The sequence below is a fragment of the Bos javanicus genome, chromosome 15, assembly GCF_032452875.1.
Source record: "Bos javanicus breed banteng chromosome 15, ARS-OSU_banteng_1.0, whole genome shotgun sequence".
NCBI lineage: Eukaryota > Metazoa > Chordata > Mammalia > Artiodactyla > Bovidae > Bos > Bos javanicus.
Window position 1 is genome coordinate 15,337,162 of NC_083882.1, and position 27,109 is coordinate 15,364,270.

Genomic DNA, 27,109 nt, shown 5'->3' on the forward strand with positions numbered 1-27,109 from the left:
ACAACAACAATTAACATTTATTGGGTGCTCCCATGTGACAGGCATGGGAATAACGCTTCATCTTCATTAACTCACTGAATTCTCATAACAATTCTCTGAGGTGGGTAGTGATAATTAGCCCAATTGTATAGACGAGGAACCTGAGGCTTTGGGTGGGACCTTCCCCAGTATCGCAAGCTTGTTAAGAAGTGAAGCCTGGACTGGAACCTAAGTCATTCTGACTCCAGGGTCTGGGCTCTTACATTAGGCAACACGCCCTCTAGGAGTGACCTTGATCCTCTGCTGAGAGCATCTCCTTATGAACACCAACTGAATGGCACACAATCAACAAAGACAAGTGGTCTCAGTGTTTTCCGTGTTGAAATTTAAGCTTAAAAATAATATTTTATTTAAAATGGATTACCAGTGAGGACCTACTGCATAGCACAGGGAACTCTGCTCAGTGGTACGTGACAACCTGGATGGGAGGGGAGTTTAAGGGAGAATGGATACGTGTACATGTATGGCTGAGTCCCTTTGCTGTCTACCTGAAATTATCACAACATTGTTATATATGTATAATTTACTTACTTAATTGTTTTGGCTGTGCTGGGTCTTCGTTGCTGTGAGGGCTTATCTCTAGTTGCAGCAGCAGGGGCTCCCCTCTAGTTGAGGTGTGCGGGCTTCTCCTGGTGCACAGCACAGGCTCTAGGGCGAGCCTGAGGTTGCAGCACGTGTGCTCAGTAGTTGTGGTTCTGGGCTCTAGAGCGCAGGCTCAGAAGTTGTGGTGCACAGGCTTAGTCGCTCCCTGGCAGGTGGGATCTTCCCAGATCGGGGATCAAATTCATATCTCCTGCATTGGCAGGTGGATTCTTTACCACTGAGCCAGCAGGCAAGCCCCCTATCACAACATTGTTAATGAGCTATACTCCAAATCAAAAAAGTTTGGAATGTAATTATTAGAAATCAAGCCATGATCTGGGAGAAAATACTTAGAGAGAGAAAGAGTGAGAATTCTGAGAGCCCATTTATGAAGGCCAAGGAGTCTACACTACACGGCTCCTAGTGTAACATTTTGAAACCTCAGTGGGTGACAAGTTTAGGTGAAATGCTGAACAAGACATCAAATCACACATAAGACCCAGGCCACAGTGGGAAGGCAAGAGCTATCCCAAGGTTGAGTGTCCTACCAAAGGCCACAGAAGACCACCTGTGTTGAGAAGACCATCACTCAACCATCCCAGGGTTGAAAGCCCTACTAAAGGCCACAGAAGACCACTTCCCTCCAGAGACCGTGTCATATCTCACACTGTGGCGGTGGGGGGGGGGGTGGTGTTCCTAAAATAAAAATTTAGAATGTTCCTATAACTTCCTATGTGATTCAGAATCAGTGAAGCAGTAGGTTCCTGGGTACTTCAAATATTTCATGTCTCAAATAGCTTTTCAGAGAAATAACATGGAAAAAAGGTCCAGGGCCGTTTCGCTGATCTAACCTCTCTGTTTTCTCATGTATGATTAAAAAATTAAAAGAAAAAAATCCAGGTGGGAGTGGAAATGGCTTGAGTTAATGTCAATCAAGAAGAAAATGGAAAAAAATAAAATAAAAATCAAAGATAACCCCCAACCTCCTTCCAAGATTCTCCCCCTTTATATATTTTCCAGAACAGCTGATGAGTTGTCAACAATTATTTTATTGAGCATTGCAAGGTGCACAGCATTGTACATAGCTTGAAAATGTCAAATTGACTCATCACGCCCTTTATAAAGGCTTCCCCAACGTCCATGTTTTGTGGGTTTTCCTGCTGTGCTCCAGGGATGCTAGTACCATTGCAGGCTTACCACGATGTGGTACATGGATCAGCTCACCGCGTCCTCCCCACTAGATATCTGAACTCCTCGAGGATGGGATGCACGTATTGTCAATCTCTGCAACTTAGATGTTCAAATGGACATTGGATGGATGAATGACCAGTGTTTCACTCTAGCTCCTTCTCCAGATCCCTTCATCTGCATTTAGGGGCAAGTGCTGATGCTGAGTGAGAAGCGAACACTCAAAAGGCACAATGGAACAGAGGAGTGTCCAAAGGCGTGGCTGATCCAGACTAGAAAGTCAGGTCAGCAATGATGAAGAGAAGGCTGACCTCTCCAAGGGCCTGAGAACATAGCAGAGCCACAGAAAAATCTTTCAGCCAGAGATGGGGCTCGTCAATTCAAAATCCCACCCCAAAGGCCAAAGTGGCTCACTGGGGTGGGCCAATGGTCTGGCCACCTGCTGGGGCTGGTGAGCCACAGGCACAAAGACCCACAGACCAGAGTGGAGGCTCTCAGCCACCCAACCTTGGGGATTAGTTTTCCCTTTATTATCCCTTTCCAGATTTCAAAAAAGGCCACAGCATAATAAATAAATAAGACGCAAAACAACTAGAACTGAAAAGGAAGACATTTTCGAATGGTTCTCGAGAAAAGTTCAGATGCCCTGCTCCTTGCATGGTGCCAAGGGGCTCCAGCTGCCATGGATGGCCCCCGTGGGCCTTTCGGTATGCAGATAGGTACTCTGAGGGGACATTAATTCCACAGGAGGCAACAACCCTACTGGTGCGCATGGACGGCTAGTTGCTTCATCACATGGGCCAAACCCATTTAATTCATCAGAGTCCAGTTTGTTCGATGGATGATGGAGAAAACCCCGCCCTAGACCAGGGAGACACAGATCTGACACCCAAGGTGTGGGATGTCACCTCGGATAGGATCCAAGCAGAAGACCTTGGCTCCTGGTCTACCATCAGTTAGCATCAGGCGTCAGCTTCCTCATCAGAGGCAGCTTTGGTCAGGCTGAGCTTGTCTCTGGTCAGACCATCTCTCTGGTCCCCTCTGAAATTCCCTTTCTTTCATCTGGCAGGATTCTACCTGACCCATCAGTACCAAGGCAAACTCTTCTCCTCCATGGCTCCTCACACTACCGAAATGAAGGAAAGCCTGACTACAGATTTTTACGGTCACCAACAGAAGTGTTGGTAAAATACTGCTTAAGAGTCTTAGATAATCTAGTGTATTACTTCCTATGACAGGTTCACGGTCTGGTGTCCCACTACCCTACCTCATGCAACAAACTGATCAGAACGGCAGCTTGCTGGCTGCCCTGCTACTTCGGGTCCAATTCCATTATTTTTCTGCAAAAAAGTAACTCTCATCACACTCACATTTCTTGGGCATCAACTTGATGCCTATGGTTTGCCCATCCTTCTCCCCTCATTGCCTTTCTGGACCCAGATCTCTGCACTGAACTTTCAGATGCACGGTGGCCTGCACCCCCAAATCAGTAGTTTACACTGGGTGCTATTCTACCTCACAGGAACTCTTTAGAACACTCAGAAAAATCCAGGTGATTCCCTCTCAGCTCTGGAAGGCAGAGCAAAGTTTGGGAGCTTTGGCTTCCTCCTGTTATCGTTTTTCAGTGCAAGAATTAAAATGACAAGTGCTTGATCAAAAAATTGGAGATTAGCTCTCATAAATAACTTGCTTTAATTGGAAAGTTATGTTTTCTAGCATCAAACACACTATAAAAATAATTTCCTGAGATAATGATTTGGAATTAAGATTATATACATATAAACTTAGATATATGTGTCTATGATTTTTTTTTTTGCCAAGATAGGCAGAAGAGTTATAATTTTCTGACTATTTTTTTAATACCTTTATACTAAAACCACCATTTAAGGACAGAGTCAGAGCATTTTACTCTATTGGGTACTTGCTGGAAGTTTAAGAAAGACTGATCTAGTATTTTGCAGGATATGAATTTTCATATTAGCTTAACATGTAGGTCTTTGAGCTCCATTTTCTCAGCCAGAGATTTAATATATGTCAAGTTAATCCAAGCTTGGCTAAGGATATCCTCAGACCTATGGCACCTATTCAGAGCAGAGGTCTGATCTTTGCACCCCCTTTTTAATACCTGGGTAGCATTCAAGGGGCAAACAATCTTAGTCCTTGCATTCAGAATTTGTTATCCCATATTTGCATATAATGCTTACCATTAACTCAAAGGAAAAATGCAGCAAAATTCAACATTGGAGAAACAAAACCACCTTACAGATTCTCGGGAGTCATGGAAAGCTAAGGGATGTAACAGATTCTATATCCTAAGAGAGCTATTTCAACAAGGAAGTGTCTGCACCTCACCAAGTCAGCTGAGCTGGGGAGAAAGAGAAGCAAAACAATAACAAATTGGCCAGGAATACTTATATCAGTTTTGTCTTGAGTCTCAGAGAGTAATAGCAGGAATAAATTCCTTTCTACTTTTCTCAGAGACAGTTTGGTTTAAAGTGGTCCTCTTCCAGATTCTCCTTCTTCTGTAATTTTTACTGATCACAAATGAACACCAGCATCTCTCACAAGGTCTCCTGTATCAGAGTGATTCACTGAAGGGGATTGCTTGGAAGTTCACCCACATCCCAGCAGGCAACCTACACATAATCCCACCCTGAACATGTCTCTTGGGTTAGGTTGGAACAGGCAGACACCCCCACCAAAGGCCAAAATATAATTGACAGTGAACAGAAACCCATAGTATAGACAAAATATTCCAGCTTTCTCTATTAAAAAAAAAAAATCAAATTCACTGGGACCGGGCACTCATTATTTTTTTTTCTATAACTCCCCAGGATTGTCAAAAGTAATCTTGTAGCCAACCCGCTTGCAGACAGTAAAGATGACCTGAAATAGACCACCCATGGTGCCAAAAGCTGTGTCAAAGAGCAGAGAGAGGATGCCACCAAGGCCCATGGCAATGTCCCTGCAGACGATCGGAACCGCGCCTATGGTGTACACGGGGAACGTGGCCACGTCCACAAGCACCCGGACAGGGACACCCACAACGCGGCAGACCACCTTCAGCAGGCAACAAAGGATCCGGAGCACGGCCCTGGTGATCCTGACCGTGACCTTGAGGACCTTCCAGGGAATGCTGCCCAGCTCCTCCCCGATGGTCAAGAAGTAGGTGATGGTGGCTGACCCCAGGCGATAAAGGCAACTTTCTAGACCGTTAATCACCTGCTTGGTGACATACCAGAGGAAATACACAGTGTACTTCAGGATCCCGAAGGCAAGGTAATAAATTAACTGGCAAAGCTTGATGAACGGGGTAGCGACAAAGCCCAGGAGGCCTCCCAGAAGGCTACTCCCTTCCCCAGATGTCTCTGGAGGTGGCAGGGCAGACCTGGTTCCCCTCGCGCTGGAGAGCATCTCGGAGCCCCCCTCAGAGTCCAGCCTCCGCTCCTCATCCTGGACTTGGTTAACCACCTCCAGGATTTTTTTCATCTTCTCTGTGTCTTGGTCACTTTCCCCACAGTTGTTCTGGAACAGCTGAAGGTGGAACGGAAGCAGCTTCTCCAGGTCCCTCAGCATCACATCCTCGATGACCTCCCGGTCGCGGGTGTGCTTGACAAAGCCCATGGCCCAGCCTCCCGCAGGGACCGCGCAGCAGGCCGCCAGCCAGACAAACTCCGGGATGCTCACTCTGTCTCTGACCCTGAGGTCTGAGGGCACAGCGCCTGCGATGATGTAGAGCTCATCCCCACTGCCACACTGCGGGGTCAGAGCTCGCTCCATCAGGCTGTTGAGATTCATGTACCACCTTTCCTGGAAGGACGGGGTCATTGGAGCCGCGTTTGTGAGAGTGAAGGTGGCCGAGCGGGGATCACTGCTGAGGGAGAACGGGTAGAGCTGCCCGGTCCGGTAATCAGAACCCAGGAAATCTTCATTCAAGGCTTGGCTGCTTCCCAGCTTGTTCACAGACCTGATGGCCTCGGCCTCATCCGTCACCTCCTCCAGGCTGCTGTTGGGGTCATCAATCTGAAAACAGAGAGCGAGGTTGAGATGTGTCCCTGTTGACAGCAGACTGGGGATCCTCAGACCATTCTGCCCAGACTCTAGTGAAGTCCCTACTATACAGACACTTCCAACACTTTGGTCTGGAAGTACACACACACTTCATCCTAATACCCCACAACCCTAGTGTCTGAAAGCATCTTTCAAGTCGGCTATATCCTCTTCCACTCTCTGTGTCTATTCCACTCTCGACCTACAGTAATCACCTATCACACACTCATACAAATACACCATCAGAACACCGGTTTTCAATCTGCTGTGGTTTTATAAACGTCATACCCTTTTCCGGGAATGTTTTTCCACGAGATTCAAACTGACTGTAAAAACGAAAGCAAGAGGAAAAGTAAATCTCAGCAGGCCTGTAAAAATCAGAACTGGAATTCAGATAATCAGCCACCAATGTGAGCTGCAATTTAAAGAACGTAGTCTTAAGCGAATTTTGCATATTTTGGGATATACAAAGAGCAATCAACTCTAGAGAATTTAAATCAAATAGAGGGACATGTATAGATTATTGTCAGTTATATTAGATACTTCCCAGGCCAAGATAAAATTTGACCAGCTGCTCTTCGAACTTCATCTCCTCATAATATTTGCTATTATTAACAATGCATTTTCTGTCTAGGCCTATTGAGCTATGTGCTAAATATCAATAATTATATATATATATATATATATATACACACACACACACACACATATATATACACACATCCCTTTAGTTCTGCTCTTATTCATTTCAAATTCAGCAGTATAATATATACTTCACCTTGCCAATCTGAAAAGATGAAAGGAAAGAGCTCAGGACTGACCCAAAACTCTGTTTTTAGCTCCCAAATTAGACTATAAATTTCTTGACACCATGGATCTTGTACATAGGACCCAGTCAAGGACTGACACATACTAGAATCTCACCTTGTTGTTTTTTAGTCACTAAATCATGTCGAACTCTTTGTGACCTACGGACTGTAGCCTGCCCAGCTCCTCTGTCCATGGGATTTTCCAGGCAAGAATATTGGAATAAGTTTCCATTTCCTTTTCCAGGGAATCTTCCCAACCCAGGAATCGAACCATGTGTCCTGCACTGGCGGGTGGATTCGTTACTACTTGAGAATCTCAAGGCACTCTTGTTAATCTGAGATCAGTATTAATTGATCACTGCAGTATTTATAATAGCAGGAAGCTGAACCAACCTACATTTTCAAAAACTAGGAACAGTTAAATGGTGTTATATCCATCCAGGAAATATCTCAAAGCCATTAAAAAGCACTTGTAATGATAGGGAAATATGTGCTATAATTTTGAAAGGAAAAGGCAGATTATACAATTAAATGGCAGATTATTAAATTAAATGGATTATAAAATTAAATTAAATTAAATAGGCTTAAATTAATTTAAGCCTATAAATGAGCAAGAAAAAAGTCTGAAACACATGAAAATGTCCATTATGGCTGATCGACTCCCAAGGATACAAGTGATACATTTTTTCCCTTGTTTTCTTGTTTCTCTTGGTGCACTTCTTATCTACATCAACCCGCAAATGATTTATATGTTACTTGCAAAAGGAAAAAAATAAATGACTTAAAAGAAGTAAATTCTGACTAATTGATTCCCTAGAGTTGGTGCCACTTGCTAAACCCAAGAGGGCCAAGGCCATGTGGATTGCTGTACCTCACGTGGGGAGGGCAACCCACTCTGCATTTCTCCAGCTCTGCAACAGCAAATGTAGGCATGCTCATGCACGCATGTGTAGCTTTAGTGAGGGCAACAGATGAGCAAGGTGGTGTGAAAGCAGGAATAGTCACGAAAGCTAATGGAGTATTCCATAGCCTCACCTTCAAGGTCGTTCCATCCCTGCCCCCAGACTTCGAATTAGAAATGATCCTGGATGGTCCCCACTCCCACCGCACCCCTAGAGGACAGAGATAAGAAGCTCATCCATTTTGTAAAGCTGCCCTTGCTCTCCTATGGCCAGAAGAAACAACCCATGGAAATATCTGCCTCATTCCTGAATCATGAGATCAAGGTACAGCAGAGCCAAGATTGTAGAGGCTTAGGTGGAATTTTAGGGTGCCTGTTTATTCTCCCTGCTTACTAGGGTACTGTGTCTGCATTTAGCCTGGTGTAGCTTCTTTATCCCATCTAGAGGAAGCCTGGAGCTGTTTTTTTTTTTTTTACTGGTAGCGATGACAGAGCATAGGGCAACACACTGGTTCATCTTCTGTCCAAGAGCCACCCAGGAATGAAATAATGCCTTCAAGGACAGAAGGCAGGCTGGAACACAAACAGAGAAGAGAGATTCTTAGATAAAGAAGGGGAAGGAACCAAAAAGGACAGGCAGGGAAAGAAAAGGGGAGGGATAAAAGAGAGGGGGGAGAAAAGAAGAGAGTGAGATTGGGTGTGTGTGTGTGCCTGTGTGTAAGAGACAGCCTACAACATCCTGCTTTTAGACAGAAACCAGGATTGTGGGTTGATTTACTCCCAAACTTCAGAGCGTGGTCTCCCGTGGCTAAGGTCAGAGGAGACTAAGCCGGGTGTTTCCACATCCTCTCAGGCCACTTGAGTTCAATGGGCTCCATATATCTGCCATAACGGAATCTCTTCTGCCCGCAGCTCACAGGTACATGGGAACGGGCCAGGATGACCCAAGGTGACTTCAGAGGTTGGGACCTAATTCCGCAGCGGGCCCTGTGCACCTCCCTGCTCTGAGCCTCTGCGGGCAAAGCAGAAACTAAACGATGTGGTCAGGATGCACAGGCAGGAGAGAGCACGTCTTCCTTTCCCTTTTCCTGGCCTTCTTCAGAACCCCACATCCATGGTCACTGTATTGTTATGAACCCCAAATTGGCCCTATGGTTTGATGACAAGGTAGAATATAGTGCTGGAAATGAAGATAGAATGTCTGCATCCGGTACCTATATAGCAATATAACAGGAGGTCAAGGACTAATTTTTCTCAACTACCAATTAAATGATTTCAATATAATGTTACAAAAGGTGTTTTTTTTTCTACCTGATTTTACAGGTGGGGAAACTAAAACACAGAAAGGTCAATTTTTCCAAAGTCATCCAATAATTAGCAGGACAAAATTTGAACTGAGGTCAGTCATTTTATTCCTAAGGCACACATTCTTTATGACTAAGCCATGCTTTCTGCATATTAACGGACACTGCTGTACCAGTCTTCTATGCCAGAGAGTAGAAAACCAAACAGAAAAAGAAATCACAGTCTCCTTTTCTCTCTATGACATGGAATAAATGAAATTCCTTAAATGTAAAGGGAGAGAAGCCGATGTCTGAGCGCCCTGGGGTTGCAGTCCCCAGAAAGAAGAGGGAGTGGGAAGGGGAAGGTAAATGGGCACACGTGCAGACCGGCCCTCAGGCTTGCTTTCTGCCTTTGCCCAGAGCACATGGAAGCTCAGCCGCCAGCTTCACAAGCCAAGGTAGGTGGCAGCTCAGGGAGGAGCAGCCAGCCAGAGTAGTTTCCAGCTTGCACGCTTGCACTCAGTCGCTCAGTCATGTCCTGACTCTTGCGACTCCATACACTGTAGCCCGCCAGGCTCCTCTGTCCACGGGATTCTCCAGGCCAGAATACTGGAGTGGGTTGCCATTTCCTTCTCCAGGGGATCTTCCCGACCCAGGGATCGAACCCACATCTCTTGCATTGCAGTCAGACTCTTTACTGACTGAGCTATGAGGGAAGCATACTACTACCCTTAGAAAATGGGCAGCTGGCTGGTCTCCCAGAGACGTTGGTTCTATTAGCACCTTACATGGCTACTTGCTTTCTTTCTCTACACCAGCAGCTGTAACAGAGAACAGTAAGCACAGTGAAACGTCACGGAGAAAAACTGGCATTCTAGGCATTCTAGGACTGTCTTGCCTGGTCACAGTTCAATACAGTGATGTATATACTGTACATAAATCACTGTGGATGCTGCCAGTCAAAATTAAAACAGAAAATAAATAATAGATTTCTCAGGGCTTATCTAACACATTCTTATGAGGGAAGTTGCTCAGTCGTGTCCGTCTCTGTGAGACCCCATGGACTGTAGCCTACCAGGCTCCTGTGTCCATGGAATTTTCCAGGCAAGAATACTGGAGTGGGTTGCCATTTCCTTCTCCAGGCGATCTTCCTGACCCAGGGATCGAACCCAGGTGTCCCACATTGCAGGGTGACACTTTACCGTCTGAGCCACCAGGGAACACAGTCTTAAATCTCTGACCAAAATGCCAAGGAACATTTTATGAGACCATATACTGATCTTCAGTGAACTCTCTATTCTCTCGTCTGAGGATCCAATCACATCAAAGCCTCTCTTTCTATCCTTTTTTGTGACTTACGTTCTTTTTCATAGTGTTGTCCGTTAGTCGTTCTGTCAGGTCTGACTCTGAGACCCCATGTACTGTAGCCCTCCAGGCTTCTCCATCTATGGACGCCTCCAGGCAAAAAGACTGGAGTGGGTAGCTGTTCCCTTCTCCAGAGGATCTTTCCAACCCAGGGACTGAAGCTGGGTCTCTTGCATTGCAGGCAGATTTTTTACCATATGAGCCATTTATATCTTATTATCTCTCTATATTGCATTCCAGGTGAGTCCCTAGATCTATCTTCCAAGTCACTAAGTCTCTCCTTAGCTATGTTTAGTTTAATACCTATTTTGTTGAGGTATTTTTCTTTTTTTCTTTTTGTTTCTCATTTCAATGACCTTCTTTCTTTCCTAGCATTTCTATTTGGTTCTATTGAAAATTCTGTTGTTGGTTTTTTTCTCTTGAGAAATTCTTTTTTTTTTTTAATCTTTCTTAGACATTCTTAAATTCCCTTTAAGATCTGTCTATTTTATTTGGCTTTTCAGTTTATTTTGTTGCTCCTATTGCTTGACTTTAGGGTGGTGTATATACTTAAGTGCTCTGCAATTTTTGCCCATGAGCTTGTCTTCATAAAAGGTCCATGATGGTCTGTTGAAAAAAAAAAAGACAAAAATGGAAACAAAACCAAATCTAATAGGACTGCATTTGCAGTTGCATCTGCTGGAGCTCTAAAGAATTCAATGATTCTGGACTAGCTTCTGAGTTTTTCATAGGTTAGGGTTTCCACATGGAGAAAGCAGTGCACATCTGGACCCATACAAGGAAAAATGACAGCTTCAGGCTTACTTCTGGAGGTTGACTGTTTCCACTAATGACATGGTGTAGGCAGCTACTTCCTATAAAAACTTGCAAGTAGCTTTCCTGCCCGGTTCACCAAAGCTGCAACAGTCTGCCAGCCCCCAGCTTTACCTGGAGAGCTCAGCTCCAGACCCACGTCATGAATAGGTTATGTAACCTTGACGTCTGTCCACAGGCAGTATAGAGCCCTAGCCCCTAGCATCTACGTGTCCTCCCACACACAGCTTTGGCTATTGATTTCTTATATATTTCTGGCACCTGAAAATTTCTTCATACTTTTTTGCTGAAATATGAATTTAATTTAAATATATAGATAATTTTAAAATTCAGTATTTCTACGTGATTGCAGTGGAAGGAGAGGAACTGCACACCTGCCCAGGAACTTTGTCTAAGGTTATAAAGTTTCTGCTAAAGCATGCCTTGTTTACTTTTATAACTCACTATAGATTTATCATCCCCAAATTTACTTACTTTGCTTAAATCTCCTTCTTTTATATTTAGGCCACCTCCTGTGTGGTGTAAGTAGAACAGTACCTTCCAAGACCTTTCTCTGATGTGTCAAGAACTTTACAGGCTGAACTCTCTCACTAAGAATAAGACAGAAGGACTCCCAGCCCTTTGCCAAAACACACCAGCCAGCTTACAAACAACCTGTTTGGTTTTTGTTTATTTTTTACTAATTCCTTTGCTTTATCTATTAGCTATAATTCTCTCATCTCTTCATATAGGTATTTCTGTCTTATTCAAATTCATTTTCATTGATTTTGTATTTGCAATTTGGAGTCATTAAAAATGGATATTCCATTATGAAATCACTCTACCATCTCATCATAAAACATATTAAATCCCAGGGCCTTAGAACAGTCTGCTAACTGATCTCCACTGGGAGAAACGTCCATCACGATTTCTACTTCCTGTCTTAAAGCCGCTTTTTTAACTTATGACAAAACTTTGTTTTGATCTCAAGATGACTGTGGTTCTAATGTCATTTGTTCAAGAATCATCTGAAAGTCTAAATAAAATCAGTTATAACAGCTTCCCCCATCATCATGCTTACGAAACTCTATGAAACAACCACCATGTCTTAGTAGGTTCTCACTTTCTGAAGGAACAGCCAAGTGTGAGTGTAACTAAAATCTCTGACTCGTGTATGGAAAACTGTACTGAAAACAATAAGAATATTTGATTTAAAAGTCGAATGCATTCTTTGAGACACTGTCACATAAAAGGCAGGTGCTTTTTGTTTTTTTCCAGGCTCTCTGCAGACACAGTTTAATGAGCTGGTTACTGCAATTACACTAAATTACCAACAACACTGCTCCCTAAAGACAAAAATACACCTATGATGTAAGAAGTAATTTCAGATTACAGTTTTGGGGCTGCTCTTGCCCTTTTGCAAGTACCACTTATCTTTCTCTTTGGTTTCTCAGCAGACTCCCTGGATAAAGGGACAGGTACAAAGCTCTCTGTGTAATCTACCTCCCTATTGACCTAGTCCTCCTGGGCTGCCAGTGTTATTTGATACAGCTCCTGTGTTTAATGGAATTTTTTTTTCCCTAATCGTAACAAGTTTTAGAACAATGAGCACTCCGCATCCACCAGCATCCTGCCCCATAAACAACTTTATAATAAATTCCTTTTCAAATTTAATGCCAAGAAAAAAACCTGTTTCTCTCAATGAGTTGGTCTGTTTACTTTAGCAGACAGCCAAAGCTACTTAAACCCATGGGATTGTTTTCCCCCTCCTTTGGAATTAAATAAAAGGAGCCTTTCAATTTTCCTGCTAATATGCATGGAAGAAAAATAGATTAGGAGAAAATTGAGAAGGAGAACTGGAGGGGAAATAGGCGCCCATTCAACAATATGTATTGAGGCTATTTATGTGTGAGTGCTACTGTAGGATAAAGCAGGAGGAATGGTAATAATAACAATCAGCAACACTTAGTGAGTAATACATAGCAGGCACTATTCTAAGAATTTCACAGTACTAAATCAGTAAGTAGCTGCACCAAGTACTCACTCATCTAAACCCACAAAAACTAGGTACTATTATTATCATTTTTTGACAAGTGGAGAAACTGAGGCACATGAAGATTAAATAGCATACTCAAGGTCACATAGTTGGTGAGTGGTGATGTCACAGCTGCTGCTCTGAATCCCTGCTTCACATACCTCCAAATGGCATCAAGAAACTCACCATCTACTTAGGGAAGCAAGACACAGACACATACAAAACTAAATAGGAAACCAAGGAAAAACCAGATAAAGTTAACTGCCAAATAAATGTTATAAAGAAAAAGAGCAATCAGATTCCAGAGGAAGGAAGGACACCATAAACAGTCAGAGAAGATAAGATATCTTTAGCTTTTGGAGAAAACAAAAGTTGAGGCAGGGTTAGAAGGATAGGCAAGGTTTTGATAAACTTAGAGAAACAGAAAGGTCAGTATGGCTTAAGGAGACATCTGCACAAAGGCTTGAGAGATGGGGAGTCTGTGAAAATGGGACTCTGAGAAAGGAAAAGCTTTAGCTGGGAGGGATAGCAGGGGACCAGATTATAAATGATCTGATACACAGATAACTCGTCATAGAATAATCACAACTAAAGCTCACTGAGTGCTCTCTAGGTAGTGGGCACCATGTAAGTGTGTTACATGACATACCTTCTTTAATCCTAACAGGATCCCTACTACCTCCTCTGTAGAAAGTGTAATGTAGGCTCAATCACTGAGTAGCATGTGGATATCATGCTGTCGGTGAGGGAGGCCGAGTTTGCAAACCCACGTGGTCTGACTTCAGCAACCATAAAGCTCTCCAGCTCCACTCTGCTCTCTGGGTCCTTTCAATGCTGCGTTTCCGAGTCTGGACTTGATCTGTACATTCCCTAAGGCCAGAGCATCATTCAGTCAGTTCAGTCGCTCAGTCATGTCTGACTCTTTGCGACCCCATGAATCGCAGCACACCAGGCCTCCCTGTCCATCACCAACTCCCAGAGTCCACTCAAACTCATGTCCATCGAGTTGGTGATGCCATCAAGCCATCTCATCCTCTGTAGGCCCCTTCTCCTCCTGCCCTCAATTTCTCCCAGCATCAGGGTCTTTTCCAACGAGTCAACTCTTCGAATGAGGTGGCCAAAGTATTGGAGTTTCAGCTTCAGCATCAGTCCTTCCAAAGAACACCCAGGACTGATCTCCTTTAAGATGGACTGGTTGGATCTCCTTGCAATCCAAGTGACTCTCAAGAGTCTTCTCCAACACCACAGTTCAAAAGCATCAATTCCTCTGTGCTCAGCTTTCTTTATAGTCCAACTCTCACATCCATATATGACCACTGGAAAAACCATAGCTTTGACTAGCCGGACCTTTGTTGGCAAAGTAATGTCTCTGCTTTTGAATATGCTATCTAGGTTGGACATAACTTTCCTTCCAAGGAGTAAGCGTCTTTTAATTTCATGGCTGCAGTCACCATCTGCAGTGATTTTGGACCACCAAAAAATAAAGTCTGACAATGTTTCCACTGTTTCCCCATCTATTTCCCATGAAGTGATGGGACCAGATGCCATGATCTTCATTTTCTGAATATTGAGCTTTAAGCCAACTTTTTCACTCTCCACTTTCACTTTCATCAAGAGGCTTTTTAGTTCCTCTTCACTTTCTGCCATAAGGGTGGTGTCACCTGCATATCTGAGGTTATTAATATTTCTCCCGGCAATCTTGATTCCAGCTTGTGCTTCTTCCAGCCCAGCGTTTCTCATGATGTACTCTGCATAGAAGTTAAATAAGCAGGGTGACAATATACAGCCTTGACGTACTCCTTTTCCTATTTGGAACCAGTCTGTTGTTCCATGTCCAGTTCTAACTGTTGCTTCCTTAGGAATGTGTAATTCCAGGAAATGTACACCTACCCACACTGGGCAAGAAAGACCGTGAGGTAGCTGAGGGAATGGAAAGGAAAGGACATGTGCGTAACTCCGGAAAGAAGGTGCCCCAAGATGTGGAGGTGGACCCGGAAGGGTCCCCAGAAGGTGAAAGATGATGTCCAACTCTGGAGCCCAGGTCACCCGAAAACAAAGGGCAATGGAGGGAAAGTGAACAGGCCGACCTCTAAAAGGGACCAAGCTGACAGGCAGAAACATTTTATAGCAGCTGGAGATACAGGACTGGAGCTTGGGCATGAAAGCAAGGTTGGCCACAGAGAGATAAAGGCTCATCCTGGTGCACACGCATCCTAGGGTCGGGGCACTGGGGCATGATTCATGTAAGATTCGCAGGACAGTGCCTGTAACTCTGTGGTTTCTTGTGGACAGTGAGAAGTGAACCAACGGATGCTTCTATTTTAATAGCTATGCATTCATGTTTAATTTCTCCTGGGAAGATATAACCAATAATTCCTACACACAATTTCAAGGATATGATTATTTAGGATAAGACTAAATTTGTTTTCCAATGACTTGATTTAAAGTCAATGTAAAGACCAAATCTCAAGAAAATAGCAGTACAAGCGGGACTCTGGCGAAGCAGGGGGGCAAATGACTATTATTTAGAAAACACTGCAGTGCAGCAACTCATTCAGTTCAGTTCAGTCACTCAGCCGTGTCTGACTCTTTGCGACCCCATGAATCGCAGCAAGCCAGGCCTCTCTGTCCATCACTAACTCCCAGAGTCCACCCAAACCTATGTCCACTGAGTCGGTGATGCCATCCAACCATCTCATCCTCTGTCGTCCCCTTCTCCTCCTGCCCTCAATCCCTTCCAGCATCAGGGTCTTTTCAAACGAGTCATCAACCCATTGACTCTCCACAAAACCTCACCAGGTAACTAGTATCATCATGTCTACTTTACACACAGAAAAACTAAAACTTGGGTAAGGGGCAGGTATGAGGCCAATCAATTTGTCAGTGGCACAGCCAAGGCCATGCCCGGCGTTCTCAGATTCAAAAGGTCCTAGCCCCACCACAGCAGCAGTCCAGCCTCTAGGTGAGGGCAGTGAGGAAGGAGGCACTAGAGGATGGAGTGGAGGGTGGGCAGGAGGGGCAACTGGAAACTGATGGAGCCGTGGGAGAATCAATCATCCAGTATCATGTCGAAGTCAAGGGAGGACAGAGCTTTGGCTAGAGGAGGATCAGCAGTGCACGACACCTGCACAAAAAGGAAAAGGAAGGATGGAGACAAGGGCTGAGGGCTGTGATGATGAGAGAGTTATTCATGAGGATTCAGAGGGCAATTTCCCCAGCGGGCTCAGGAAGGAAGACAGGTGGTGGACGTGGCTGGGTTTGGGCAAGAAGAGGCTGCAGACAGACCTGCATTTGAGCAGTCTTCCCTAGTGGCTCAGAGGGTAAAGTATCTGCCTACAATGCAGGAGACCTGGGTTCGATCCCTGGGTTGGGAAGACCCCCTGGAGAAGGAAATGGCAACCCACTCCAGTATTCTTGCCTGGAGAATCCCATGGACAGAGGAGCCTGGTGGGCCACAGTCCACGGGGTCACAAGGAGTCGGACACGACTGAGTGACTTTACTTTACATAAAGGCAGGGGAGGAACATGGTCTCAGCAGGAGAAGCAGGGCCTACAGGGGTGAGCAAAGATGCTGCACCAGCCCCCCACAAACCCCCAAGAAGAAGGGGCACTGGGAAGGTGGGACAGCCTAGGTCTCCAGACATGCAGCATTGGGGAGCATCTCGGGGGATGATGACAAATCAATGGGCTAGAGGGGCAGGGGGTCCCTGAGCAGGGCTCCTGTCCCAGAGGACTCCTGGGCTGCGAAGTCCAGGCAAGCCTCAGGGCACCGCCACTGGGAGCGCACAGAGCAGGAGCAGAGGAGCAGGGTGGGCTCCGAGATGGGGCAGCTGGCACGGGGAGGGGGCAGGTGGGCCCACGGCTGACGGGGGCTGACCAGAGTACAGACAGGGCTGAGGGGTGCAGGACACAAGGGAACCGGATGCTGGGCAGGCAAACCCCAAGGACAAAGTGGGGAAGGGTCAGCCCAGGATACCGGGGAGACAATTTCAACACGATGAAAGAATGATCTCCCGTGTGAGCCACAGATGCGCACACGATGTCCTTGCAGACAAGGAAAGAGGGGCTCCAGGGAGAACAGACGGGCCTCTATCTCTGCTCCAGGATTTCTCCCTGGGAAAGCTAGTCGTGGAAAAGGATGATCAAACGGGTGTCAGAGCTCCCCCCTGATTCGCCCTAGGAAGGCTGGAGTCTCCTTCCCCCACTCAGTCTGTCTCCATAAGCACGCGCTGATAATGATTCACACCAGACGCTATGGTCGCAAGCAACCTCGCCAACTCCTATCGAACTGTGGCCACGGGGACAGGATGTTTCCTCTGGGGGTTGTTTTGTTTTTCAACCAGAGTTAGGTCCCTGGATGAGTTGAACAGCGGGAAACACGGTTATTAAACGCGGTCACCCCACGGCCCATCAGCAGGTGGGCGGGAGGGCCCCCCTCGCAAGAAACTGAGACTGCAGCTGACCATCGGAACATCAGATAACCTTATCAGAGCTGAAGCTGCGGACCGCACCCCGCACACTCCCAGCGTCAGAATGAAGGAGATCTGAGGACTCACCACGGAAAACACCCAGCTGGGGGTTCAGAAAAGCCGTGTTTCAAAAAAGAAGTGGAGGCCAGTGGGGCCACAAGAGGCGAGGAAGGACTTTTGAGAAGGAATAAACCGCAAGGCCTTTCAGCTCTCAGGAAAGGCATAAACAGCTCTGACCCACCCACTGGAGGAAAAAAAAGAAAGAAATCCTCCCTTCTTGGCATAAAAAATCTTCTTTATCCTCTTGGGAGTAGAAACAGCTTTAGAAAAATCAGAAGGATGCTTTTTCCTTTTTTTTTTTCAGGGGATGAGAAAGGCAGGATTTTTCTTTTCCTGAACAGCCTTCCTGCCCTGAGTCACCCTTCCTCCAGGCTGCCCACACTCCCCACTGCCTTCGGGAGGAGCTGCCCCGGCACTGGCACACCATAGGCGCCTGGCACGCATCTGCACTGGGGCAGCCGTGCAGACCCAAAGACACTCGCAACCTAGGAGTTCTCCCCTCCTAGGTCAGAAGACGGTGGGACAGGAGAGGGGAGGAAAGGATGGCGCCCTTGCATGTGAGACCTTCCTTTGTCTTCAAAATCTGATAAATGCAAATGAAAGGGGCGGGGTGAAAAAAATGATCCAATCCCGAATTTGCTGTATGACTCAGGGAACTCAAACGGGGGCTCTGTAATAATCTAGAGGGGCGGGAGAGGGTGGAAGTCGGAAGAGAGATTCAAGAGGGAGGGGACCTAGGTACACTGGTGCTGAATTCATGTTGATGTGTGACAGAGATCAAACCAATATTGTAATCATCAATCAATTAAAAATTAAAAAAAATTTTTTTAAAGGAAAGACAAAGCAGAAGAAAAAAAGAGAAAGTGGAAGAAAAAGAGAAAGTGGAAGAAAAAGAAAAAAAAAAAAACCAATCCTAAATTGGCATTGGGTGCAGGCAAGGGAGACCTTGAGGAAAACTCCTGTGGGACGTCTCCCACCGCTTCCCGGGGAGCCTGAGACAGCCCCGGGCGCCTTTAAGGCCTCTCTAGACCTGTGGTACCTTCTCAGATTACAACACCCCTGGTCCTATTCCTCCTTACTCGCTGAAGCCAGTTTTCCACTCCACTGTTGCTTTCTTTTCCAGAGCAATTATTTTTAGCACTTGACTATGTGCTACAGAATTCAGAAAAGTCAGTTAAATTGAGACATCCCCATTTCTAATTTTTTCCACCTTCTGCGTGCAGACAAGATCAGAGGTTCTTAGAATCACCTGTGTGTATACTCAGTTGTGTTTGAGTCCTTTCAACCCCAAGGACTGTAGCCCACCAGCCTCCTCTGCCCATGGGACTTCCCAGGCAAGAAGACTGGAGTGGGTTGCCATTTCTACCTCTGTCTCCAGAGGATCTTCCTGACCCCGAGATCGAACTGCATCTCCAGTATTGGCAAGCAGATTCTTTACCACTAGCGCCACCTGGAAGCTTCAAAAAGCTTGAGTGGAGGGTGGTGCTTGGAGATCGGTTCCGGATTTTTTTTAAGTTCTCCAGCAGCAGCAGCAGGTGATTCTAAATGGAGAACCCCTGCGCTAGATCACTCTTAGATTCATGTTCGGTCTTCAGTGGAAATAAGCCCCCCTCTATGCAGCTTCTATAGGAAATCAGTGGTGTTCCCTTAAATCAATACTTCTCAAAATTCAGCCTGTATTAGAAGCAACTTAATCTTGTTAAAAATGCAGATTCCTGTGCTCCACACTGGAGATGCTTTCAGAAGGCCTCTGGTGGTTTCAAGATTGCATTTTTAACCACCACCCCCAGTAAGGCTGATGCCGGGACGGGGGTCTATGGACAACTCTTGAGGCACAAACTGCTGATGAGGTCAGCTCTGGTGGTGGCCCAGCTGGGCTTGATTTTTTCACACCCTATTAATACTCTGCGAGAGGTGTCATCCTCAAATTGCGAGAGCTGGGAGGGTAAAGCCGAGAAAGAGAATAAAGTACTACAGGATCCTCCACTTATCAGAACAGCTAACGTTCTGATCACAAAACCGGATACACATGGATTTCCTGCCTTACTCACGTGTGAAGTGAGAAGCCTCTTTTTGCTATTTGTACTCTTTGGATCATGTCTAAGTACTCTTTCTAACATCTTCAAGAGCATCCTGAACTTGCAGGTTAAATGACAAACTGGCACAGTCATGACCACCCGCCCCCTCCAATGCCTCCTGCCAAATCTTCTCATACATCAACCAGAAAAGTACACTCTGGTCCCCTAGCTGAGTCAGTTACATGGTTAGGATGGAAATGCTGCCCTGCTTACCTCTGTGCTGCGGCCCATGTCAGCACTGGCTGGGGTGCCTTCACCACTCCTCTCTGCTACCTGTGTCCCACCTGGGGGCCCAGGCCTGCCTCTAACCTCACAGCTCCTGTGCGGGGTGCTCTTCTTTGGCCTCCCAGATCCATTCTCCACTCTTCCATCCCCTGCTCTGTGTCCCAGGGACCTGATTTCTAGGGACCACATCATCTGAGCTCTCCTGCCCTCTGGCTTCTGACTGGAGCAGCCAATGGGAGGAGAGAAGACACGATTTATTCCCTTGCTCCCTCCAAACTCCAGGAGACACTGAAGGACAGAGAAGCCTGGCTTGCTGCAGTCCATGGGGATGCAAGGAGCTGGACACGACTGAGCGACTGAACAACAACCTCCCCACCTGGCTGGTGCAGTTCTGACTCTAGCTGAGTTTCTCTGCAGTCACAGCTCTTACCAGGCTCCCTGCAGGCCCCATAGTCCTGGGATGGTGAAAGCTTCCTGCAATAACCAGGCCCTGGGTACTTGATCATATCTTAATGACTTCCTTGTGTGCATGTGTGCATGCTTAGTTGCTCAGTCGTGTCTTACTCTGTGATCCACAGACTGTAGCCTTCCAGGCTCATCTGTCCGGGTTTTCCCAGGCAAAAATACTGGAGTGTGTAGCCATTGCCTTCTCCAGGGGATCTTCCTGACTCAGGGATTGAACCCAGGTCTCCTGAATTGCAGGCAGATTCTTTACCATCTGAGCCACCAGGGACCACCAGCCACCCTATTGACTCCCTTAATTCTCTGCAGTTTCTTCATTCAATTCTTAAACTACTTTGAAAGTTCCATCTGTTTCCTTCCCAGATCCTGGCTGATACAGCCTCAGTAATATCTTTCCCAAGACCACAACTCACGTAGTCCTGGGGGATCACACCCACCTCAAGGTCTTCTGGAGCATTAATCACACACATGGTTGGTACACAGGCCAGGCTGTGTTGAGCAATGAGGGTCCCTCGAGTAGTCTAGTCTGGCTGCCCACCCTACACTCAACCACTAGCTCTGCCAACCATGTCAGCCAATGCACCACACCCAACTCTTACATCTAACTTAACCTAGCACTTATTTCTCCTCACCTGACCTCTCCTACCCACCTCCTTACCAGGCATAACGAAACGACAGCCAATCTGACCAGCAGCCTACCAGATGGCTTTCTTGGATTCTCGATCCAAGTAGCTCAGAGCCCGACATTGTCAGGGTGGGGAGGTTGCTAGATGGCCTTCAGGAAGGCCAGGCTGACCCACAGGAAAATGGAAGAGCTGGTCAAGAGAGAAAAGCCAGAGGAGGGTGGGAGAGAGATCCTGAAGGCTCTGTGGGACCACTGACTTTCCAGAAGTTTTCCGGTTCTGGATCCTTTGAGGCCTGTGTGCACCTCTGTTCCTATGCCTGTGAATTTACCAGTGATTTCTAACGACAGTTCTGGCCTTCCCTTGAATAAGCTTGGGTAAGTTTATGACTCATGCACCAACAAGCCTGAAACCTCGGGAGTCCTACTCTTATGAGAACCCAAGAGAATCAAGGCAGGGACCTTGCAGACCAGGAACTTTCTAGACACCTGGATTAAGTCTTGGGCACAAAGGAAGAGACATGCCTTGGTTGCAGAAGTCTGGGAACGGATGAGGGGCACCTGTGGGACTGAGAGAAGGCACTCCTACTAAATTCTTCAACAGAGGAGAGCATCAATGGGCAGAGGAACACAGAGGACAGAGCAGGAGAAGCTGAACCCAGAGGAAAAGCTGAGACCAGTCTTGGGCAAGGCGGCAATGAAGCAGGGCAGAGGGAGAAAGGGCATTTCAGCAGGAGCATGGAGACGTATTACCGAAATGTCTGACCTCAGGGTCAGACCTAAGGACATGGGAACCCCCATCCTGGTTATCTCCAAGGAAGGCATGGTCTGGGAAGCAAAGGTTTCTTATTCATCCCACATGCTTAACATATGTGTATTGAGTGTGCAGACACAATGCAGAGTCATCCTGAACCTCCCTAACTCATCCACAGGGTGGGAGTCTTAGTCGCTCAGTCGTGTCCAACTCTGTGACCTCATAACCGGCCAGGCTCCGTTGTCCATGGGATTCTCCAGGCAAGAATACTGGAGTGGGCTGCCATTTCCTTCTCCAGGGGATCTTCCCCACCCAGGGATTGAACCCGGATCTCCTGCACTGCAGGCAGATCTTGACTGACTGAGCTACCAGGGAGGCCCTCATCCATAGGTTAGGGGTGATTTATGAGCTCTGGGCCACAGATGGGGACCTGGGCTCTGTGAGATTCAGTCACCCGGTCAGTAACTAACAGAGTCAGTTGTTGTTAAGCTGTGTTGCTCAGTTGTGTCCGACTCTTTGCCACCCCCTGGACAGCAGCATGCCAGTCCTCTCTGTCCCCCTCCCCCATCTCCTGGACTTTGCCAAAGTTCATGTCCATTGAGTTGGTGACGCTGGGACAGAGCTGGGACTCAGCCCAAATCATCTCACTACAAAACCCATCTTCTGAATGACTCCATATGCCCAGTCCTTGCCCCTTCCAGTGGGGCATTTCTTGTCTCTGATCCACCTTCTTCACTAGGTAAAAAGACATCTGAGGGCAGGGACTAAGTCTCGTCCCAGATGGACTCCTATTTCTGGGCTTAGACCCCAAAACTCAATAAATGGTTGTGACCAACAATAATAAAGACACTACTAGAGGAATCAATCAGCAGCCTGATGTCTGGGGACTCTTCCTTCAGGATGCTAACATTCTCCCCCTGCTGCCCAGGAATGAAGAGATGAAGGTACAGATAAACAGGGTGAGCTTGTTTCTGCCACTGAAAGAAAGTGAAAGTGAAGTCACTCAGTGGCGTCTGATTCTTTGTGACCTCATGGACTGTAGCCTACGAGGTTCCTTCGTCCATGGGATTTTCTAGGCAAGAGTACTGCAGTGGGTTGTCATTTCCTTCTCCAGGGGATCTTTCTGACCCAGGTCTCCCCCATTGTCCATATACACCCCAAATCATTCACAGAAAACAAACTGAAGATAATCTTTCATCCGTGATTGGCTGTGACCATATTTATTATGTAAATGAGTGAGAGGAAACTCCCAGGCTCTGATTGGCCTGGGACAGGAATGGAGGGGCAGAAGGCCACCCAATATTGAGAGCAAAAAAGCAAGAGCAGTGATAAGCCGGGTCAATGAGCTCCCCGGGTGCAGAATTGCAGCCTGCAAGGTCCCACTGTCAACTCAATAATGTGTCACCTTCATCTGAAAACTGGGGAAGGCTCACAGCCAGTCTCCACACAAGACTGTAACTATGAGATGGCCCTGCTCCAAAGCTAACAGGCGAAGTGCTATCTTTATCTTCAAGTTCATGAGGGAGGGGGACCTGATAGCCCTTGGGCCCTTTGCTCTCACATCAGTTCAGTTCAGTCACTCAGTTGTGTCCGACTCTTTGCCATCCCATGGACTGCAGTATGCCAGGCCTCCCTGTCTATCACCAACTCCCAGAGTTCACTCAAACTCACATCCATTGAGTTGGTGATGCCATCCAACCATCTCATCCTCTGTTGCCCCTTATCCTCCTGCCCTCAGTCTTTCCAGGATCAGGGTCTTTTCAAATGAGTCCGTTCTTCACATCAAGTGGCCAAAGTATTGGACTTTCAGCTTCAGCATCAGTCCTTCCAATGAATATTCAGGACTGATTTCCTTTAGGATGGACTGGTTGGATCTCCTTGTAGTCCAAGGGACTCTCAGGAGTCTTCTCCAACACCACAGTTCAAAAGCATCAATTCTTCAGTGCTCAGCTTTCTTTATGGTCCAACTCTCACCTTCATACATGACCACTGGAAAAACCATAGCCTTGACTAGACAGACCTTTGTTGGCAAGGTAAGGTCTCTGCTTTTTAATGTGCTGTCTAGGTTGGTCATAGCTTTTTTTCCAAGGAGCAAGTGTCTTTTAATTTCATGGCTGCAGTCACCATCTGTAGTGATTTGGGAGCCCCCAAAATAAAGCCTCTCACTGTTTCCACTGTTTCCCATCTATTTGCCATGAAGTGATGGGACCAGATGCCATGATCTTCGTTTTCTGAATGTTGAGTTTTAAGCCAACATTTTCACTCTCCTCTTTCACTTTCATCAAGAGGCTCTTTAGTTCTTCTTCACTTTCTGCCATGAAGGTGGTGTCATCTGCATATTTGAGGTTATTGCTATTTCTCCCAGAAATCTTGATTCCAGCTTGTGTTTCCTCCAGTCCAGCGTTTCTCATGATGTACTCTGCATATAAGTTAAATAAGCAGGGTGACAATACACAGCCTTGACATACTCCTTTCCTGATTTGGAACCAGTCTGTTGTTCCATGTCCAGTTCTAACTGTTGCTTCTTGACCTGCATACAGATTTCTCAGGAGGCAAGTTAGGTGGTCTGGTATTCCCATCTCTTTAAGAATTTTCCACAGTTTGTTCTGATCCACACAGTCAAAGGCTTTGGCATAGTCAATAAAGCAGAAATAGATGTTTTTCTGGGACTTCTGCTTTTTTGATGATCCAACGGATGTTGGCAATTTGATCTCTGTTTCCTCTGGCTTTTCTAAAACCAGCTTGAACATCTGGAAGTTCATGTACTGCTGAAGCCTGGCTTGGACAATTTTGAGCATTACTTTGCAAGCATGTGAGATGAGTGCAATTGTCCAGTAGTTTGAGCATTCTTTGGCATTGCCTTTCTTTGGGATTGGAATGAAAAATGACCTTTTCCAGTCCTGTGGCCACTGCTGTGTTTTCCAAATTTATTGGCATATTAAGTACAGCACCTTCACAGTATCATCTTTTAGGATTTGAAATAGCTCAACTGGAATTCCATCACCTCCACTAGCTTTGTTCATACAGATGCTTCCTAAGGCCCACTTCGCTTTGCATTCCAGGATGTCTGGCTCTAGGTCTTATATCAAGAAATGAGTTATTTGCATCTGACCTCAATCCTCCTCATGGAGAAGGAAATGTCAACCCACTCCAGTACCATTGCCTGGAAAATCTCATGGACAGAAGAGCCTGGTGGGCTGCAGTCCATGGGGTCGCAAAGAGTCGGGCACCACTGGGCAACTAACACTAACACTTACTCAATCCTCCTCAACCTGTTGAAGCTTAAGGCCTCTTGTCTTTAGCACAAAAGACAGCATCTGCTTCTCCATGTTGTGTCACCAACAGCCTCTGAGGCTAGTAAGTCTGCCCCCGGGCAAAATCATTTCCCTTTCTTTGACCTCTCCTCCAGGCTTTTGTGGGCATCCGGTCCCATCAATTCATGGGCAATAGATGGGGAAACAGTGGAAAAAGTGTCAGACTTTATTTTTTGGGGGCTCCAAAATCACTGCAATGGTGACTTCAGCCATGAAATTAAAAGATGCTTACTCCTTGGAAGGAAAGTTATGTCCAACCTAGATAGCATATTCAAAAGCAGAGACATTACTTTGCCAACAAAGGTCCGGCTAGTCAAGGCTATGGTTTTTCCTGTGGTCATGTATGGATGTGAGAGTTGGACTGTGAAGAAGGCTGAGCGCCAAAGAATTGATGATTTTGAACTGAGGTGTTGGAGAAGACTCTTGAGAGTCCTTTGGACTGCAAGGAGATCCAACCAGTCCATTCTGAAGGAGATCAGCCCTGGGATTTCTTTGGAAGGAATGATGCTAAAGCTGAAACTCCAGTACTTTGGCCACCTCATGTGAAGAGTTGACTCATTGGAAAAGACTCTGATGCTTGGAGGGATTGGGGGCAGAAGGAGAAGGGGACGACAGAGGATGAGATGGCTGGATGGCATCACTGACTCGATGGACGTGAGTCTGGGTGAACTCCGGGAGTTGGTGATGGACAGGGAGGCCTGGCGTGATGCGATTCATGGGGTCACAAAGAGTCAGACATGACTGAGCAACTGAACTGAACTGAACATAACTGAACTGGTGGCTCAGACAGTAAAGCGTCTGCCCACAATGTGGGAGACCTGGGTTCAATCCCTGGGTTGGGAAGATCCCCTGGAGAAGGAAATGGCAACCCACTCCAGTACTCTTGCCTAGAAAATTCCATGGATGGAAGAGCCTGGTGGGCTACAGTCCATGGGGTTGCAAAGAGTCGGACACAACTGAGTGACTTCACTTTCTTTTCTTTCCAGGCTTCTGTGAATGTGCTTTTCTTCAAGCTCCTCTAAAGGTGAGACTGTTCGGCAGCAGTGACAGAACACCAGGTTGGAAACGAGATCCCTTCAGCTCTGTCACTTAGAGCTTGTGACTTCAGGCAGCCCAGGGTCGCCCCAGGCCCACTCTCTTCTTAATGTAGAGGATAACACTTCCTCTACTCAGAAGGGCAGAGAAGGTATTTCAGGCCACCTGTCAGTTATACATGACTTTAAAGTTGCGAAAGAAGAAGGTGATGAAATAGACTTTGCATTTCAAGTCCCCAGGCCTTCTAAATATTTATTACGTGCAAATGCTTCATGAGACAGACTGTTTATGCTTCTGTGCAAATCTGCTCATCAAAAATCCCTTTCCTCTCCCACTCCATGCGGGTGCTGATTGTTTGAGAGACTAGTTAGACGTGGCTTCACAGAATCCACATGGATTCTGTGGATGGATGCTAATGCTTGACCAGAAGAAAGGATGTGAGACTGCACAGTCTCTCTGTATGTGATGGAAATTTCTGGAATGTTACACACACACACTCATACACACACCCATACACACAAACTGTGAAGACTGGCTATCTGTTAGAAGCAGGATCTTTTTCTTTATATACTTCCAAAATGCTCAGAAATTTTTTTTTAACCATAAGCACATGATTACTTTTATCATCCTGCTGCTGCTGCTGCTGCTAAGTCGCTTCAGTCGTGTCCAACTCTGTGTGACCCCATAGACGGCAGCCCACCAGGCTCCCCCATCCCTGGGATTCTCCAGGCGAGAACACTGGAGTGGGTTGCCATTTCCTTCTCCAATGCATGAACGTGAAAAGTGAAAGTGAAGTCACTCAGTCCTAAAAAGGCCTAAATATAAAGAACCACCACCAACACATTAAAAAAGTTCCTGGAAATTGACTGTAGGTCTCAATCTGGGGCTGCCATGCCCTAAGAGGAAGAAGACTGCACAGTTTTCAGATTTCACTGCCAACGCTCAATCCACACCTGCTGAGTGCTCAATATTCAACAACATTGACTAATAAGCACATACTCGGGGCTGGCATCGTGCTAGACCAGGAGTTGGCCAGCCACAGCCTG

General features: G+C 46.2%; 1 protein-coding gene across 1 annotated transcript in view; it reads right to left on the reverse strand.

Annotated features, from left to right (window-relative positions):
* Window positions 1-1,650: 1,650 nt before the first annotated feature.
* Window positions 1,651-27,109, reverse strand: part of ENDOD1 (endonuclease domain containing 1) — a 35,152-nt gene continuing 9,693 nt past the window's right edge. Inside the window, exon 2 of the mRNA XM_061440173.1 lies at window positions 1,651-5,832. Within this exon, the coding sequence (XP_061296157.1) occupies window positions 4,630-5,832 (1,203 nt within the window). The 3' untranslated portion in view covers window positions 1,651-4,629. The remainder of the gene's footprint in view (window positions 5,833-27,109) is intronic.